This window comes from Populus euphratica, unplaced genomic scaffold (assembly GCF_000495115.2).
Source record: "Populus euphratica unplaced genomic scaffold, PopEup_1.0 scaffold93.1, whole genome shotgun sequence".
Taxonomy (NCBI): Eukaryota; Viridiplantae; Streptophyta; class Magnoliopsida; order Malpighiales; family Salicaceae; genus Populus; species Populus euphratica.
In genome coordinates this window covers 872,319-890,971 of record NW_011499873.1, presented here as the reverse complement: position 1 = coordinate 890,971, position 18,653 = coordinate 872,319, and the positions used below count along the sequence as shown (strand labels likewise).

At 35.0% G+C, this 18,653-nt stretch overlaps 3 protein-coding genes across 4 annotated transcripts in view; 1 reads left to right on the top strand and 2 right to left on the bottom strand.

The window, feature by feature from the left end:
• LOC105127787 (two-component response regulator ARR17-like) overlaps positions 1 to 1,916 on the top strand; it is a 2,853-nt gene extending 937 nt beyond the window's left edge. The window contains exons 3-5 of the mRNA XM_011029208.1: positions 985 to 1,062; positions 1,358 to 1,425; positions 1,519 to 1,916. Of these exons, the coding sequence (XP_011027510.1) occupies positions 985 to 1,062; positions 1,358 to 1,425; positions 1,519 to 1,777 (405 nt within the window). The 3' untranslated portion in view covers positions 1,778 to 1,916. The remainder of the gene's footprint in view (positions 1 to 984; positions 1,063 to 1,357; positions 1,426 to 1,518) is intronic.
• Positions 1,917 to 3,906: 1,990 nt separating this feature from the next.
• On the bottom strand, positions 3,907 to 8,389 carry LOC105127786 (protein disulfide-isomerase). The gene is made up of 10 exons (XM_011029207.1): positions 8,103 to 8,389; positions 7,714 to 7,744; positions 7,334 to 7,621; positions 7,058 to 7,246; positions 6,824 to 6,949; positions 6,042 to 6,179; positions 5,836 to 5,955; positions 5,530 to 5,647; positions 4,531 to 4,643; positions 3,907 to 4,256 (listed from the first exon to the last, which is right to left on the bottom strand). Exons 1-10 carry the CDS (start codon positions 8,270 to 8,272, stop codon positions 4,050 to 4,052), a joined length of 1,500 nt encoding a protein of 499 aa, XP_011027509.1. The 5' UTR covers positions 8,273 to 8,389; the 3' UTR covers positions 3,907 to 4,049.
• Positions 8,390 to 12,936: 4,547 nt separating this feature from the next.
• Positions 12,937 to 18,065, bottom strand: LOC105127785 (uncharacterized). Of its 2 annotated transcripts, none has more exons than XM_011029205.1 (4): positions 16,090 to 18,065; positions 15,439 to 15,656; positions 14,752 to 14,975; positions 12,937 to 14,050 (listed from the first exon to the last, which is right to left on the bottom strand). In XM_011029205.1, exons 1-4 carry the CDS (start codon positions 17,546 to 17,548, stop codon positions 13,282 to 13,284), a joined length of 2,670 nt encoding a protein of 889 aa, XP_011027507.1. In that variant the 5' UTR covers positions 17,549 to 18,065; the 3' UTR covers positions 12,937 to 13,281. The 2 variants fall into 2 exon arrangements, with proteins under 2 accessions (XP_011027507.1, XP_011027508.1); XM_011029206.1 differs by having other exon boundaries at positions 15,457 to 15,656; positions 16,090 to 18,064.
• Between the last annotated feature and the right edge of the window lie 588 nt (positions 18,066 to 18,653).

Sequence of the window (18,653 nt, the reverse complement as noted above, 5' to 3'; positions counted from 1 at the left end):
CCACCCTGATCTCCCCCCCCCCCTCTTTCTGATTCCAAGTGATCTGATTCCTCGAGGGGAGTAAAGATCAACTTAATATGCATTTTAGCCAACCTGTATTAATCATCACATATGTTGAGCGGAGTATATGGTGAAATATGACCAGGACTTGGTACTAATATATTTATAGTAGCATTTATTTCGTTGGAACCAGTGCTACAATTCATCCTTTGAATGAAAACCTGAGCTGTCATGCATGGATACCTTTCTGACTTTTTTAAGTTTGTCGTTCACAATCTTCTCTTAAGTGTTTCTCCATCATTTGTCAGAATGTTAATCCAGATGATCGTTTCATCTTTTCGAGGTGAAGTGTTTGTGAATTCTGATAGTTTTAATTAATGCCATCAGTTTGTTGTAGTGAATTCATCACCGGTACACCTGGAGAGATTTTCAGATATCCAGGAACTAGCTTAACTAGGTTTTGGATGCTAGCTGTGGAAGAAATATATATAGGTGATTAAAGAAATGCACATTGTATATGTTAACCATGATTTTAAGCTTTAATACTACAAATTTCATGTATGGAAAGCTCAAATGGGCCACGCATTCAAGAGTTCAGCTAGAGATCTATTCAATGCACTTGATAACCCGTGACAAACACAAAAAGAAGTGGAGCTTCTGTTGTGCTTAACTTAGATGTATGCTATAGCGCGCGTGTGAAAAGCTGATATGGGTACTCTTTACAAGTTGAAAGTAGCTAGCTTCTAAAGTTTCCTGGTCCTTTCTTCCCATCTTTTCACTGCTCTTTTATTTTTCCTTTCTTCCTTCAATGCCTCTTTTTTTTATCTTTGAGCCATGCACTGAAACTTGATCTAGAAGTTGGGAATCGTTGAAACTTACCGATTCCTTATGTTATATTCTTTCCGATTCTTCTTTGGCTCCCTGTGGTACAATAAATGTTCATACGGTGTTAATTTCTTTTTTAATCTTTTCTGTCAAATCCAGGGAATGAAAGTAAATTTGATCATGACTGATTACTGCATGCCTGGAATGAGCGGTTATGATTTACTCAAACGACTCAAGGTAATATCACCGTATAATCACTAAACTCGCCGCCATCTCTTCTCCTCGGTGTCGTTATTATAATTCGAAGCATATATATGCATGGAAAATGAATGATGCTATTAATTAATCATCAGCATTGCATCCTTACCATGGCTTGAAATATCAATAGCAATCTGGACACAGACTCATAAGGTGTAGAGCTAGCATCTACCACGAATGTTCTGGCACAGAATCTTACTGGCCACTTAAAAGGGTATAACCGAGTGTGTATTTTAATCATATAGTAATTTGCCCTTTTTGCTTACATCTGCAGGGATCTTATTGGAAAGATGTTCCAGTGGTGGTTATGTCCTCAGAGAATATACCTTCCAGAATTAGAATGTAATCGTAACTTTCTTACAATCCCTTTGATTTTCCATTTCTCATCAACAAGAAGGAAAAAATGCTAAGCATCTCGAATATCTTTCCTTATAGGTGCTTGGAAGAAGGAGCAGAGGAGTTCTTATTGAAGCCACTTCAATTATCAGATGTTGAAAAGCTTCAGACTCACCTTCTAAAGTCGCTTCACAAGTACTCTTCCAAAAGGATTGATGACAACAGTTTTAATACTGACAGCAGCAACATTACTGTTAGCAACAAGAGCAACAGCAACAATATTGTTAGCAAGAGGAAGGCATTGTCTCCAGAGATTGAGGACAGAAGACCTAAAATGAAAGGATTAGCTGTTGTATAGGACAATGGACTAATAATATTAACAGATATATGACCTATTTTTTGATAAATGGGTTGCTTATATATCTAGCGTGTGGCATGTATCATTACTCGGTGTTTTATCGGATAATATGAACGACAAGTTATTATACTGCTGATCACATCCACGTGCAATTCATAAAATATGAAACGAGCAGGATGTTTCGTTCCCAGATTTTGTCTTTCAAACCCAGTTTAAACTATCCATTTTCAGGTGCAAGTGCTTGCGCTGCAATGGGAACTCCAAGCCATTGCCTTCTGGACCGCTGAAAGTAAAAAAATTATAATAATAAAAGAACAACAAAAGTGACCCTCGGTCCATTAACTCTTTTCTTTTTTACACTTACAGGTATATTTATTATATCCGGCCGGGAATCAAAAAAATTAAATCCTAAATTACATGGGTTCATCTAAATTAACCTAAAAAATATTTAAGTTTTTATTATAAAATTTTTTATCCTACATATTATCTTATTCTTTTAAGTTAAAATATTTAAATAAAAAATTTCTTATTTATATTGAAAAAACACAATTTTTTTATATATAAATGTAAAGTTTTATGTGAACTCATTTTGCTTTTAGAATCTTGATTGTAAATACAAATAAAAAATAACTAAATGTTGGAAACATAAATCTCTTGGAAAAGTATAATACTTTTGAGAAAGTAAATCACCAATGAATAGCCAAAATCACAAAGAATGTTAAATTGTAAGTTGGAATGGTTCCTAGCTCTAGTATTATTGTCAAATTCACACCAAAAACTAAAAAATATGATAAATTTATTTTTAACAAGTCTAAAAAACTTTTATTACCCTTCTCCTTTAGATATATTTTAAAAGAATGAATATATACCGAGTAAAGAATGGGTCATACATCAAGTCCAATCATATAAAAGTTTGGTAGTATAATTTGGACATACTGAGTTTGATACTAGTCAATTCCAAATATATATTTAGGCTTGATAGTATACACAAAAGAAAAGAATCATAATTTTTTTTATCAGGTTAAAAATAAAATCATCACATATCCGCAACATGCATGTAATTACCGGAAAAGGTAAGTGTCATAATGATAAGTGCTTGCTGAAATTACCTCACAAAATTTGACATGAGTAGCAAAATACAATAAGTAACTCGCAAGATCATCCCTTTAGATGGAAATCTTTGATCATAATCATATGCGGTGCACATCGAAGAAGGTGAAGCAATGTTAAGCAGCCGGTTTTAAACTAAAAAATACATCTCCGACGATGTATTTAGGTTAGAAACCAATTTCCAACAAGAACCCATGAATTAAATTGTGAAATCAAGAACATGGAATTCCATGAAAAGCAGATGCACAATATAGTAGCACTTATTTTACCACTACCAAGTCGACATGTTATTGTGAAGAATTATGGGTTGCATTTCATAACATCTATTCAACGAGCTCGCATTTATAGCTTCAGAAGCTACCAAAAGCCATAAGAATTACAACAACAGGAGTGCAAGCATGAAAAAGGAGATAATCCTTCGTAACTTCTGGATCTAACTTTGATCCTTTCAACTCTCACATCCAACCGACACCGAAGATTCACCACCAAAACAAGTCACTACCCAAATCTAGCCCAATACATCTTTGCTTAAAGGGGAAGGGAATGGGGGAAAAGTATTTATTGTCCTATGATAAACTATAATTTTCTAAGATATAATGGATAAATGTAAAATAAACCAAACTACTAGGGGTAATTTTCCCTATAAAATTTCAAGCAAATCAATTTTAAGTTTATTTAAATAAACAAATAAGCTAGAGAATTAAATGAAACTTGTACCGTCAATACTCAAACTCGCTCCATCTTGTACGGTTTGACACGGGTAGGAAGGTGATAGGGTGTTGATCACCATTCTTTAGGCTAACCATCGAGATGATTGATCAGCAGTCAGCATGCACATATAGGCAAAACTCCGCTGCCATAATCACGCCTCGAATCCCTCATACTAGAGGGTCGACTTTACTAGCTATTCGAGTTTGGAAAGCGCATGAAACATGAAAATTCGGTTTTCGGTATGGAGCGATGCAAAGAATCATGACGGCGGCGTGAAAATTCTACAGCTTGGCCAAAAACAAAAAACAGGCAACAAAAAGAGAGTTGAAACCAGTTCACCCTTTGCTTATAACCGTTCTTTTTCCCTAACAACGAAAGATCAGAGCACATAGTGATTATTCAGGACTAACTATGCCCAAAATTGATACATAACTAAATATAGATGTTTTTCTCAAAGTTCATCTTTAGCTGGCTCTTCTTCTTTTGCAGGTTCTTGTTGGCCAATTTTATCCCTGTTCTTCTCAATGAAATCAATGATGTCTTGCTTGGTCCTATCTCCTTCATACTGCACCAACTTTCCAGTAGCTGACCTAAAGTAAACTGTGGGGAATCCTTTGACGTCGTAAGTATCACTTGGGATATCATTTGCAGTTGCGTCCTACAGGTGCCACAAAAAATTAGTGAAAACCGTATAGTCTGAATATCAAGGAAAACTGATACGCCAGAGAACCAGTGGATGTGTGAAGGGTTTGGCTAGACGTAATTTTCTTCGAGCAAACAAGTAGGAAAATCAAATTAAAAAAAAAGAAGACAAAACAGTGAGCAGCCAATCACTGTAATGACCCAAACGTAACTGTAATTATAACACCTAGTAAAAAATTTAACGAAATAACACGCATGACTTCTTCAGACAGGAAATGAACAAAACTTACAAGCTTTGCAATAACAATATCAGCATCGCTTTGATACGAGATAGCAACTTCCTCCAAGATTGGTGCCAATTTTTGGCAGTGACCACACCAAGGGGCATAAAACTCCAAAAAGACTGCAAAGGATGACAAGCCACCAAGTTATATGGAAGTCAAGTATCACCGCAGGTTATAGAGAATAACTAAAACTATAGAAGACAGGAGAGGAAACATCCATTTAAAACATCATAAATATCACTTAAACGAGGAAGGAGAGAAGGGGGTGTTTTGGGTGCGGCCTGAGCGGGGAGGGAAGACCCATTTCATCTGGTATGCTAGAGACCAAAGGTGATTTTGTGTACCAGGAAATATGATCTCCCCTCTGACCAGGGGATAGAACCCAAATACTTTTGTGAAACTGCCATAGTTTTGCAAAACAAGAGGGCAGAATATGAAAAGGAAAATGACCAGTAGCCATGCACCAAGTTACACCTCTGTTACCAAAACAATCGAAATAAGAAAACCTAAGGGCCACCACAAATTACTTAGTTACTCAAACATGTGTTATATGGATGCCATAAAAACTGTTAAGATAGAACACAAACCAGAATACAAATTGAGCTACAAAGAACAGATGAGGTTCTCCTCTAATATCTCATAGAAGTGCAAATAACCTAACTAACAATTTTGTGAAAAACTTGTAGAACCTGGCAAAGACGAAAAAGGAACACAGCAAGCACTTGAGCGTCACTAAAATAAATAGCAATGATGCCATCCAATGAAACCATCAGGAAAGCACCAATGAATCCTAATCTAGGAATATAGCCAGGAAAGAATTAATGAACTCTAGAATCTAGCAAAGAAATTAAATGCACACACAAGGCACCTGCATATCATTAAATTAAACAGAGAGAAATTAAATTAAACCATCAGGAAAGCACAGATTGCAGTGCGCATGCCAATCTAACAATGTTGTGAAAAAAAAGAACTGACGAGCCCTACAAAACTGCAGATTATACGTACCATTTTTTCCAGATTTGGTAACCAATTCATCAAGGCTGTCAGCAACAACAACTTTTACTGGCTCATCATTAACTTCAGGGATAGGTTCAGATTTCTTAAATGGGGGTACCTTGCCTTCCTGCACAATATTTCAGCAGGTTTTTTACATTTCACGAAGGTTTTGCTAATTAATGACAATTGAACACAGAAACCGAATCCATTGGCCTATGCCCTTCAACTGAAAATTAGGTACCATCATCAAGCAACTTGAAACAGAGCAAATTGTACTGGAACATTTCATTATGAATATTAAAACACCAGCATCACCTTGTATTCCTTCAACCAAGGAGCAATTTGATCAGACACCAAGTTGGCCTTCAAGTATTTCTGTCCATCAGTGGTCTGTATGACGATAAGCGGCACTTGGTCCTCTTTGAGTCCAAAATACTGTTCATCCATGCAAATCTTTTAAAGATTAAAAACTTATCAAGTAAAAAATAGCACAAATGTAATGTAAAAGAAGACTTACTAACCTGCAGTGCACCTTGACTAGCCTCAACATCTCCCAGCAAAAAGACTAATCCATCTCCTTTGTGTTGCCCAGCAACTTCTTGATACTTGGTTCTAATGGAATCGGCATTTTCACCGCTGAAGTTCATAAACAACATAGCCTGCAATTTTCAATCAGGTTCTTAGAAGATCCGTAATATATGGTATAAAAGAAGACATGAATGAAAGTCACCAACAATTCATATAATAAACCTACCAATATTTTTCAAAAAGGAGTTTAAGTGAAATATTAATGCAAGGAATAAAAAGGAAAAGACCTTATTGAATCTGTTGGACATGGCATGACACTCTGTAATTTCATTAAGGGATGCAAAGAAAAATCTGGAATTAAGCAAGTTTTGAAGGAATGAACAGAAATGATTTGGAACCTTCTTAGAAAAGTTTTTTTTTCTTGCAAGTTAATGTTTGACGCAGAAAAAGGAAAATCAGGAATTAAACATTATGGTTCAAGCTATCCGTTTCCCTTTCTAACCTTCCAGGCTGTAAAGGTGAATGGAATGTAGTGGAAGGGGACTGCCAAACCCAATCATCCTAAGAGTATCAATGTTTAAAGTATTGCATAATTTAGTAAGTTTTAAGCATGCACTTTGTAAATTATCAACACATGTCAACACTAAGAGTTCATGTTTTTATACCTTAGCAAGGGGGCTGTCAAAATATTTGACAACAAAAGGGTGATAAGTTTTAAGCATGCACTTTGTAAATTATCAACACATGTCAACACTAAGAGTTCATGTTTTTATACCTTAGCAAGGGGGCTGTCAAAATATTTGACAACAAAAGGGTGATTGCTTGGGTCTTTATTGAAGAGAGTCACAATGGGAATGCTGGACTCTTCAACAAACTTCTCAAGAGCATCCACATTGAAGTCCTGCAAGCATGTGGCTTTGTTAGAAGAAACCGGTGATTCACAAGATAGTTGAAGGTCTGGAAAAGGATAGACAATTTTACATCAAACCCACTGTAAATAAAGCAATACCTTAGAATCAACAAAGAGTTCATCAAATGGCTTGAACAATCTAACTAGGGGTCCAGAAACTGATGATTCCCCACGTGGAAGGTACTTAGCATACAAAGTATGGCCGAACTCATAGTCAGAACGCAATTTCTCTGCTACAGCCAAAAAGTTCTCAAACTCCTCCCCAGAGAACTTTGGGAACACCCCAACCTGCAAAAACATAATAATAACTGTTCACATGCAAAATTCAGTCACAGATAAAAAAAAGAGTAGAAGGCATCAGAAGATGGAACTTACAATTACTACTTTCTTGTCACCAATGAAACCACTAGCATCGTCATCTGATTTTAATTCAGCAGAAGCAGGACCACTTTGTTTCTTCAGGTACTCAACAATTCCATCTGCCTCACGAGGGCCTTTGTATTCTTGAACAGACTTCCCTCCCTTTCTCAAAATTACAATAGTGGGGAATCCCTTGACGTCAAACTGACTAGCGATCTCTTTGTTAGCATCCTCATTCGCATCGACTTTGGCAAGAACAACTTGAGGATCATTGCTGCTCAGTATAGAAGCAGCTTTCTCATACTACAAAAGAGTATAACAATAATCCCAATCATATAACCATGATCCCAATCTTAATCAAGGCAATCACACAATTATAGAGAAAAGTTGTTTACCTCTGGAGCTAGCTTCTTACAGTGGCCACACCTGTTGGTAAAACACAAAAGATTTTAAACTAACCCAAAATCAATTCCAAAAAGATTTTTCAAAATTTGATATAAAATACATCAATAGATTAAAAAAATTGATAACTTCATCATCGAAATTTATACAGGACGAAAAAGTCACTTTGCAGTTACAAGATCTAACTTCAATCCCATTGCTAAAACGGTAATTTAAAAAATAAAACCAACAAATTACTAGATCTAACATTAGATCAAGAATCACATGATAAAGCATAAAAAAACGAGATCCATAAGAACAAACACGATTAACCATATTTAAATAAAAAAATGGAGAAAGAACCAAGAGAAAAGGGCAGGCAGAATTGAATTTTAGTGTGTACCAAGGAGCGTAGAATTCGACGACGATGAAATCGTGCTTGCTAACGGTCTCATTGAAATTGGAGTGATCTAGAGTCAACACGTACTCCTTTGATTCATCCTCTCCAGCAGAGAGCGCTACAATTAGAGAGAGGAGGAATATACAGGACCAGAACGAAACCGTAGAAGCCATTGTTGGGCGGTTGAGAGGGAGTTTCGACTTTCTTCTTCTAATTGAGGTGGATACAGTGTTTTATGGAGGCCTGTGAGTAGCAAGAGAACGAGACAAGCATGGAAGTAGCATGTGACTTCTTTTGCAGATATTTTTATATATTTAGCTTCTCGAGTAATTGTTTTTTTTTTTTCCTGCCTACTCGCTTTGTCTGTGGTGGCCTGATCCAGGTGGATGGTTTTCATTGGTTTGGTCGCGTCATGCGTCGATATTTGGTAAGTTGAATATATTAAGGTAAGTATATATCTTGTATCCTTGATTTTTCCCTGGGGGAGTGGTATGGGTTAGGCTGGTAATATCTCAGTGGTGCCGCGAGTATAGATGGGGATAGTTTGAACGAATTGAATAAGAAAACGTCAGCTGCTACATTCTAAACTTTTAAATCAGTGGTCCACGTGATTTGTTGCTGAGGTTCTACTTCTTCCAGTGTAAACGTATGGGATTGGGCCTCTTTGTTTTTTTAAAAAAACTTTGATTCTCCTTTTTTATCTGTAAAAAGTCTCTCTTTGTAAACGGCTCCGATCTTTTTTCAAGGAATTTTGCTTTATTGCGATTATTAGATGCTAATGACTGGGTTAATTACAACGTTAGGATGCCATTTTTCACCCTTTTCTCTGTCACCTATATGAATTTTATTTTATTATAATTTCTTGCTCTGATACTCCAATTTTTTAGATGTCTTAGATAGTAGGTGCATCTTGTAAAAAAACTTCTTCTGATTTTTTATATTTTATCGTGGAACTTTTTTTTGGAAGAATTTCCTTCAAGATAATATTACATTAAATAAAATTTAATTTAATTTAATTTAAAATAAAAGATGTTAACAAAGTTTGCGGTAGGAAAAAAAAAAAAGTTAAGGCTTCACTATCCATAACTGGCACTGACAAAATTAGAAAAATAATAATAATAAACAGGGTCACGTTATCTTGATACATATTCTTTTAACTTGCATTGACAAAAATGATTTTTTTTAAAAAAATAGTAATTGTGGTTAAAAAAATATTATTTCACTTGAATATTCAAGAGATATATTAATAAGAAAATTAAATTTAGATTTGAAAAATACATGTTGCCGACTTGTTTCGCTTAAATTTTCAACTAAAATTTATTTTAATTTTTGCTCCCTTTTACTATTAAATTGTGCTCCTGATTAAAAAAAACAATATTGTTGTTTTTCGTAATATTAATAATTTTTTTGTGGATAATTATAATTTGATAACTTCAAATCTAAATTTAATTTTCTCATTGATATATATCAATGAGAAAAAAAATTCTATTTTTTACTTGTATTCTTTTTTTATATATATATATATATATCAATTTAAGAACCCATGAAAAAAAAAATCTGACAATATATATTAATAAAAAGAGAAGGAATTATACTAGAATTTTCCTTGATGGATTTTAAATTATTTATTTTCTAGCAGAAAACAATCTTGTTTTGTATAATTTAATTAAAAAAAACAACTAAAGAGCTCCAAATAACATAAGATTAGATATTTTTGTACACATTTTTATCCAAGCTTTTCAACTTAACTTTAATTGGAATCAATAAATTTATTATTATTTATTGATACATATAATTTTTAATCTGTTTTATTCAAAAAATATATTAATTTTTTAATGTGCAATTATATTTTTTCTTGATGGCAAAAAAAAAAAAAAGAGTTGTGCTAAATTTGATTCTCTGTTCAGATAAACGACAAGCCACCTACATCAAATCTGAGAACTATTATACAATAATAAATAAATTGCTGGTAAAATTAAATATTACTACTCTAACCAAGTAAACTTTTATCATGTGATTCTACAGTGTTTGACCGGTAGTTTTGAAGAGAGAGAAAAGTGTACTCAAATAAATAAAATTAAAATCTGTGTATTTGAATGAGACAAGGTTAAAATTAGTGTACCGATATCTTGGCTGTCCAAATAATTTACCAGTGACATTCGGGCGTGTACGGACAGATTGAAGGGCAAGATGAAATTGATCTGCTTTTTTACGTGGACGGTTGATGCTGATGAATTAGATCCCATCCAACGGTCAACGAGGAGAGGTAACTAGCGAGGCGTAAAGACCTGCAGGGCCTCTCTCGTGTCAATACTGGGATTTTTTATTTTTTATCTTCATTTTCCAAAGAATAAAACAGCATCCGAACTGTTGAGGTCTCAGATGTCTTCGGATCGAATCCTCAAATGAGCCCTGCCGAATTATTTCGGAGTAGCTAGGAGAATACGCTAGTACGTTACTGTATCACAATACACGACCACGCGGTTTCTTGGACAATTCGGTTTTTCAGAAATAATTTGTTGCTCACGAGTTATACTACGCTACTAGTTTTTCTAATTGAGATTTGCTGACTTTTAATTAAAGATAAATTTTAATAGATTGAATTTAAAATTATAATTTAAAAAATAAAAGAATAAGAACTAAAATAAAAAATAGAGCCCATTGTTTAAACGGCATGAAAAACTTTAATCTGGTCCTCCAAAATTTAATTTACACATTATTTGATTCCTAGAGTCTTATAAATTTTTATTTCAACTTTTTACTTTTTTATTTTTACATTTTAGCCCCTAAATGTTGGAACAATAAATAAAAAATCATTAAAAAATAAATAAGAAGAAAAAGTCGGTAGTCGACCACGTTCCAACCACGAGAAAAACTAATCTCAAGTTCGTGGGTTCTCTTGCAAAGAAGAATTTCATAGAAGTAGTTTAAATTTTTCATAGAAAAAGCAAATCCACTATCAAGAAGGTTTTTTTTATTCTAATTAATTTTAGTCTTTAAACCAGATAAAAGATGTTTTGGGGGTTAAAATAAGTTTGGTAAAGTTATTATAATGTGTTTAGATGTTTCACACGTGGAAACAAGTAAAAATAAGTTTTATGGGGTTTTAAATTTGTATCCTGACATTTCAACTATTAAAGTGGCTAAAATTTAAACATTATGTTGTTTGTTTTTTTTATATAAAATAAAATTTATATAAATAAAAAAATTTAAATAGTATTTATAATATTATCCAATTCCCTCGTGGTTTTCAAAAAAATATAATTTTTAAGGATAATATTAATAATTATTTTTATGAGTTACTATAAATGAACACATTATGCAAAATTAAAAAACAAATGCTCATGAATATTCAATGGTGGTGAAATATAATTTTTATTGCATTTTTTTCATAATTTTCTAGGATTATTTTTTTTCCCTTCTATCACATATGAATTATTGATTTTTGATTTTTGATGTCTTTTTAATTAAAATTACTTTTCATGACAAGTTTCTATATAAAAACAATATATTTTTATATCAAAAATATATTTCTATCAAAATAAAAATATGGAAAGAAATATATAAATAAATGGAATGTTGACTCAAGAGATACATTTTTTCATCTTAATTAATGTGATTGAAGTTTTTACAAATACTTATATTAACTACCTCTAGTTCTTATTAAAAAAAATGTTGCTCGTAAAAAGCATGTTCTTATCATAAGAAAGAAATATATGAATAAGAAAGGAAGAAATTGCATGAAAAATATATTTTTTCTCAATAATTTGTTACTTTTTTTATGAATATTTCTTTTAATTGCAGCATAATAAAATATAAATAGATTATTAAAACTACTCAATAATATATTGTCGAGAACAGCTAGTATTACTATAATTGTAAAAAAAACTAGTTCGTGCGGTAATTTTATTGTGGCGTGTTGCTTGTGGTCTCTTGTGAGTTTATAGTTTATTCTTTTTGTATATCTTTTAGAATTAAAGGATTTGTTTAGATTTAGAACTTGATCAGACACCAATTTAATAAGATATAGTTTGGATCTGTCGCGTGAATACATGATTAAAAGGGGAAAAAAAAACAGATTAAAAGCCAAAAAGCAACAACATAGCTTTTCTTAAATTCGTATGAAAAATTGCATTTTTAATTGTTCAATTTATTCTAATTGATATAAAGAACATATCTAAAAAAAACTATATTTTGTTAGTAAAGAATAAATTGATAAGAAAACAAGAAATTACACTAAAAATATTATTTTATTTCAATAAAATTTATATATGTACAACACCACCAGTGATTATAGGATACAGACACGTTCTAGCTTTCAACACAAGCAGGAAGGAGGCCTCCAAGACACCACGTGTCTTCGTCCTCCTAAATCTGCACGAACACGCACGCAGAAATTTGCGCCCTTTAAACATGCATCCACCTATTACCCGCAGCATTTCCAGAAGACGATGGATTCTGTAGAGTGAGAAACTCCAGCAGCCTTCAACAGCCATTCTATTAACCACTTGAGGATGGAAATCCAACAGAAACTGGACGCCAAGCATCTTGTTCAACAGAAGATTATTAAACAAGATAGCACTGGAACGTTTTGCACTCCATGTACATGCATCACTGGATCCTTGTAAAAAGAAAATCACACAAATCATTAATTCAGGTGCAATCAACAACTCACATGGCAGTCAAAACGGCTCCTCAATTTCATTACCAAGTACTTCATTCAAAAAAAAATTAAATAAAAATTATACTTCGAAGAGCCTACTCAGACCATCTGAATCCTCCATCCCATCAGTTCAGTTGGCACCAAATACATCCATCAACAACCAATCAACCAATAAATGAATTTCTGTACAAATTCCTACATATCATCTACTCAAGGGTTAGGGCAGAACCAGTTGAAACGGAAACAACGGTTTGACTTGCCTCTCACGCATATTTCTTCCCCAAAAACCTCCAGCTTCTCTAAGCAAATTCCATATTGCACTCCCGTTATCTTATCCAAGTAATTTTAACCGTTGTGCCAAATCCTTTCTGGTACATATTTGCTTTATTCATCTTCCTTCACTTTCCTTACGAATCTAACCTTTTTCCAATTGTTACTTGATCCAGGTAAAGCAGGGTAACTTTCCCTCAAGGACCTTCAACATAGCTGCTGATGCATTTCCTATGGGCCACCAGCATCTCAAAGCCTAACTTCTTCATGAGCTTTCAGAACTTCGGAAGTGAATTTGCCCAGAGCCTGAAAAATTGGGACCAAACCTGCTTGTAAACTACTGGAAGCTGCATCATGGACTGATTTGGCTGTTTCCTTGTGCCTTGCCCTCTCTTCTTCCAATTTCTTCCTCATTGAATCCAAATCCACCTTCAGATCATCTAGTGGTGAGATTCCACTCTCTGAAGAAACCTTTGACATGGTTTTATCTAGAGGTGAGATTCCACGCTCCTGCTCAATCCTTCCCTTCTCCATTTGCAAGGTTTTAAGCTGTTTCTCAAAATCCCTTGTAAGGTACTCTGCTTTGATCCTTTGTTGCTGCTCCTCATCTTGCCGTTCCCACAACCGATGTAAGCTTGAAGTGAAACCAAGCATGGCATTTTCAACCCCCTCCTGCTCAGAAATCCTAACAATTCCTTGGTACCAATCATTGCAAATTACAAAAATAGGTGGGGCACCAATTCTGCTTGGGGAGAAGGGCACAATCCCATCAGCGGTTACTTCAGGTTCCTGGTTAAGGCACCTTAACAGCCACCCATTTAATGACTCCACATAGGATTTTTGGGTGTTAATCCAATTGTTAAAACAGGCGCACCAATTAATAAGCTCCACTTCAAGTTCAACTGTGGCTTTCAAACCAGAATCTCTCCGTGCTTTTAGAGAGCGAACTTTGCTATCCATAATAGCTTGGAACTGCTTCTGGTGACATCTGAGCATGGACTTCCACATTCTGATCAACCTGCTAATAGAAGTCCATTATCATATGAAAATGGAAGAATGCAAAACACTAGTGATCAAATAATTGACAGCACAAAAAAGATATGCATATGCACTGGTCTTTTCTTCCATCTTCCAATCATACTTCACCCACACTAAACAGGCATGCCTACAGCACTAGGAATCAGAAAGTCTCCTAACTTTTACAATTTCTGCTAGAGCCACAAAAAAAAAGCGCAAAGGATTATCAAAACTTAGGATGAAATACTTCACAAATCCGTAAAAAAGTAGAAGATGACATCCAAATCAAGTAGAAGCTAGAAATGAAGAGGATTAATAGGTCCAAAACACAGAAATGCCCTCTACTAGTGCATATAACCAGTATGCTTCAGCGAACAAGGAGAAAACAAGACTCAATAACCAGTTTATTGAATGCATTATCATAAAGACTGACAATAAAGGTCATTTTACCAACTCAGGTATCTCAACACAGCATAAGAGGCATAGATGGTGAGTGAGATCGTCAGCATACCAGCACTGGTTTGAGTAAACCTAGCAGACACCATATCCTTTTATGGACAAATGACAAGTGATAGTCCCCAAGGACTAACCATCCACACATTTGCCCCAAAAACCTCAGGTATATTTCGTGTAAGACATGCAAGTTGTGAACCCCAAATTGATTAGCATTGAAAAGACCAAGGAGCACAGCAGTAAACTTACCCATGAATCAATTCAGTGATCTGAGGCTGCAATTCTTCATCCCTCAACCTATGTATCTTACTGGATATAGCATCAACAGCTCGGATACACACATTGATTTTTGTCAGCAGTTTCCTTATCGAAGCCTGGGTAGCATCAATTTTACTAGACTCTGCTCCACGGTCATCCAACATTTTTAACCTTTTGCACTCCTTTTCATAGATGACCCGTAGCCGTTCTTCATCCTAAACATCCACATAAATACTTCACTTGATAAGAAAGATCCAACAGCAACTAAAGTAGCAGCACAATGATTAATACTCAGACATCTTCCATCATATAAAGACAAATTAATTCTTGAAAATTTTCAATTTTTTTCCCCAAAGCATAATTTTCTTCTTTCAATATCATCAGCAGGCACGTTTAAATTGTACTATACATCAAAGACTCTGATCAAAACAAACACTGAACAAATTGTACTATACATCAAAGACTCCGATCAAAACAAACACTGAACAATATCTACTGTATGGAATGCAAAATACGTTGACATTCCATATCAAACAAGCTAGTTTGTTGGTGGCACAAGAAAAAAATTCCTTGTACAAGTTTATGAACCGGATGCCTTTTAACAGGCATTAAACTCAAACTTAATTATTAAGTGAATATTAGAAAAATAAAATCACGGCAACCAAAGAAGAAACCCACAACATCATTGCCCCATACCCTCACTTCCTTGTATAGTTTCTTCTCCCAAGCGTAAATTTCCTGGAGAGTAGATGATAGGTTTCTCCGCCTCATGTCAAAGTCATTTCCAGATTCCAAGGGGTAAGATTTTGCCATTTTCATTGTCCTAGAAGAAATGCGTACTGATGGCCTTGCAGGAGGGTGGGAAGACACCAAATACAGGATCCTGGAAAGAATCACTGCACCAAGGCATGTCAGTTTTACTTGAGTGGCAAGATTATTGTATCTGATAAATACTCAAATTCAAAAAACGACGGAAATGAGGCGCTTTAACAGCAAGCATTCTCAGCAGAACCCATCAAAGGGACGAGGAAAAGACATGGCACTAAAATTAACATTCAAGTTAGTATCATATCGAATATTTGGGGTCAAAGAGCAAATCTCCTATGAGTATTCTTCAAGGAAATATAACCATTCAGTTGATAATTTTATTTTACTCTAAAACTTCACCCTGACTGTGATGGTACGTGCAAGTATGATAGACAATTCACAAAAAAATAATCAGAACAAAAAGAACCCAAACGGAAATTTGACCACATGCCTCAGAAACAAACTAGAAAACCACTGAAACAAACATAACAAAAAAAATAAAATGAAATAAAAAAATCCAACCTTTAAATAGGGAGCTTCTTTGCTGGCACTGGTAAGGCAACTTGCTCACCTCAAGCATTAATGCAACCTCATTCCCATAACCAGAAGCGGTCTCAAATTCGTCCCTTATTTCCTTCACCACCTCTTGAAGATCCCTTGTACCATGAGCCGACAATGTAGTAGTAGGAACACCACTAGGCTTGGAAGACTCAATTTCCACTGTTAAATTAGAGGCATCTTCAACCTCAAAACTAACCCCCTTTTTCCTAACAGACCCCTCTTCAGGGCTCTTCGAAACAATACTATCAGGACTCTGAATCGTGTTCGGACTCATACTGTTATTGATTCCTTTACCTTTAACAGACTCTAAACTCTCACTACTGCTTTCTATATGCACTGACTTTGAAGTACCTTCTCCGTAATCCCTCATCATTTCCTCATTAAACTTCATTTTTCCATTCAAATCCATTTCTTCACTCGTTTTCTTCTTCTCTTTATGAACCTCTTTTATTACTTCTTGCTCCGTTTCATCTTCCAAATCAGGAATCCCTTCTCTCTCCCTCACCTCTTTCGAATCTGGACTACTTGTACTCGACCCATATCCGTATCTCGCGTACGGATGATAATCTGGATACCCACCGCTACCACCGTTGTCGTATGCATCGAACACGTTGAAATAATCCCATGTTGACACTCTTGGTGGTGATGGGGGCACCGGTGGTGGCTTCTCAGGACTTGGCTTCCTTGTTGGTGAAGTCATCATCGGGTACCCAAAATACCCACCTGCGTAATAACCCGACCCGCCATCAGAGTACCCATTTACTGAAGGATCCTCATACACCACCGTTTTAGCCGGAGTAGCAGACCTCTTCATATAATACGTATTTGCATACGAATTCTCATACGAGTATGAATACGGATACGGGTTAGGATACGGATTATCTCCTGCGTAATTAGGAAAACCCCAATTTCTTTGAGGTTGGGGATAATCATTAAAATTATTATTGGAAGAAGTAGAAGGTATCTCTCTTACAGCTCCTCCTCCTTCTGCTTCTTCAGGGGTATCATGAATGTGGATGTGACCTGAACCTGAAACGGAGTCCGAATCCAAATCCAAATCCGACCCGGAAGACAAGGGCAAATGCGAATCTCCAATGTCCTCGTCTTTGCTTTTGGTGTCTATAGAGTGCGAAAGTGAGGTTGAAGTAGAGGAGTTCTTCGATACATGCCTGGATTTCCCTTCGCGAGATGGTAAAGTTAGTACGGGAGAGGCAGGAGCGGTTGAGGAAGAGGCGATAACGAGCCCTTCATCGACAAATCGGCGAATCGCGTCGCCAACGTCTCTCAGCGAATGAAAAGAAGCCACGTGTGCAGCAGCGAGAGCGTAGCGGTGGTCGGAGGCAGCTTTGATGACTTCCTTGCGCTCTCTACAGAGAACTACTAGTGGTAAATCGTCCACTTTAGAACCTCCACAGCCCATAGCAATGAGAAAGGAAAGTAATTTTTGAAAGAGAGATGGAACGGTGTAGTTTTCATGGTGCCTGTGCAAGAATTCTAGAAGGAGAGATCATTGTTTTGGAGATGAGTGATCTTTTTCGGCGCACGGAGAAAGTGATGGCTACCAATAGATTGATAGAAAAGAGAATAGGTGGAAACCATGGCAGTGGTAATAAATAGAAAGAAATAGCGAGGATCTGAATCAGACGGCTGATATTGGAGTAATTGGATCAGGGAAGGAGTTTTGATTTTGAGTTATTTAATGTTTTCTTCATCCTGGGTTGACGGATGATGGAACTGGGGATGCTGAATTAGATGAATTAAAAAGAACAGATCAATGTATAGAGATGTGTGATTACTGTTAGGGATGTGTCAGAGAGGAAGCAGAAGAGGGGTCCATGTCCTCTTCTTCTGTGCAGGGTTTTGCAGAGAAATGGAGGGAGAATTGAGAAATGAAGAGCACTCGTGGAACCCGCCAGCCACTGCAAACGGACCTTTGTTATTATTACTGCTACCATTTTCAGGGTTTTTTTTTTTTGGCTGTTGTTGGCAGTAATAATAAAGTGGTGAGAGAATACGCCTGCTTTTAACAGAAGAAAAACAAAAGGCGGGAAAAAAAACAAGGTTCCGTGTTCGCGCTAGAGATTACTTTTTAAATTTATTTACTCGTGAGCGTATTAAATTAATATTTTAGTATTTCTTAAAATTCATTATATAAAAAAAATTAAAATAAATAAATAACAAAATAATAATTATGTATTTGACAGTGTGATAATAATTATTTTTAAAATAATTTTTCATACTAAAATATATATTATTAATATTTTTTATTTTTTAAAAATTATTTTTAATCTCAGCACATCAAAACAATCTAAAACATACAAACTATATTAAATTTTAATAAAAATAAAAAATAAAAAAATTTTAAATTTTTTAAAAATATAAATTTAACTGCGTTTCCAGACAGCTTCTCATTTCTTATAAGCTTGCAAGAACACATACAATGCTGCTATAATTTTTACTAGATTTTAAAAGTATTTAAAAAAATTAATGATCTTTTATTTATTTGCTTGAAATTAATATTTTTA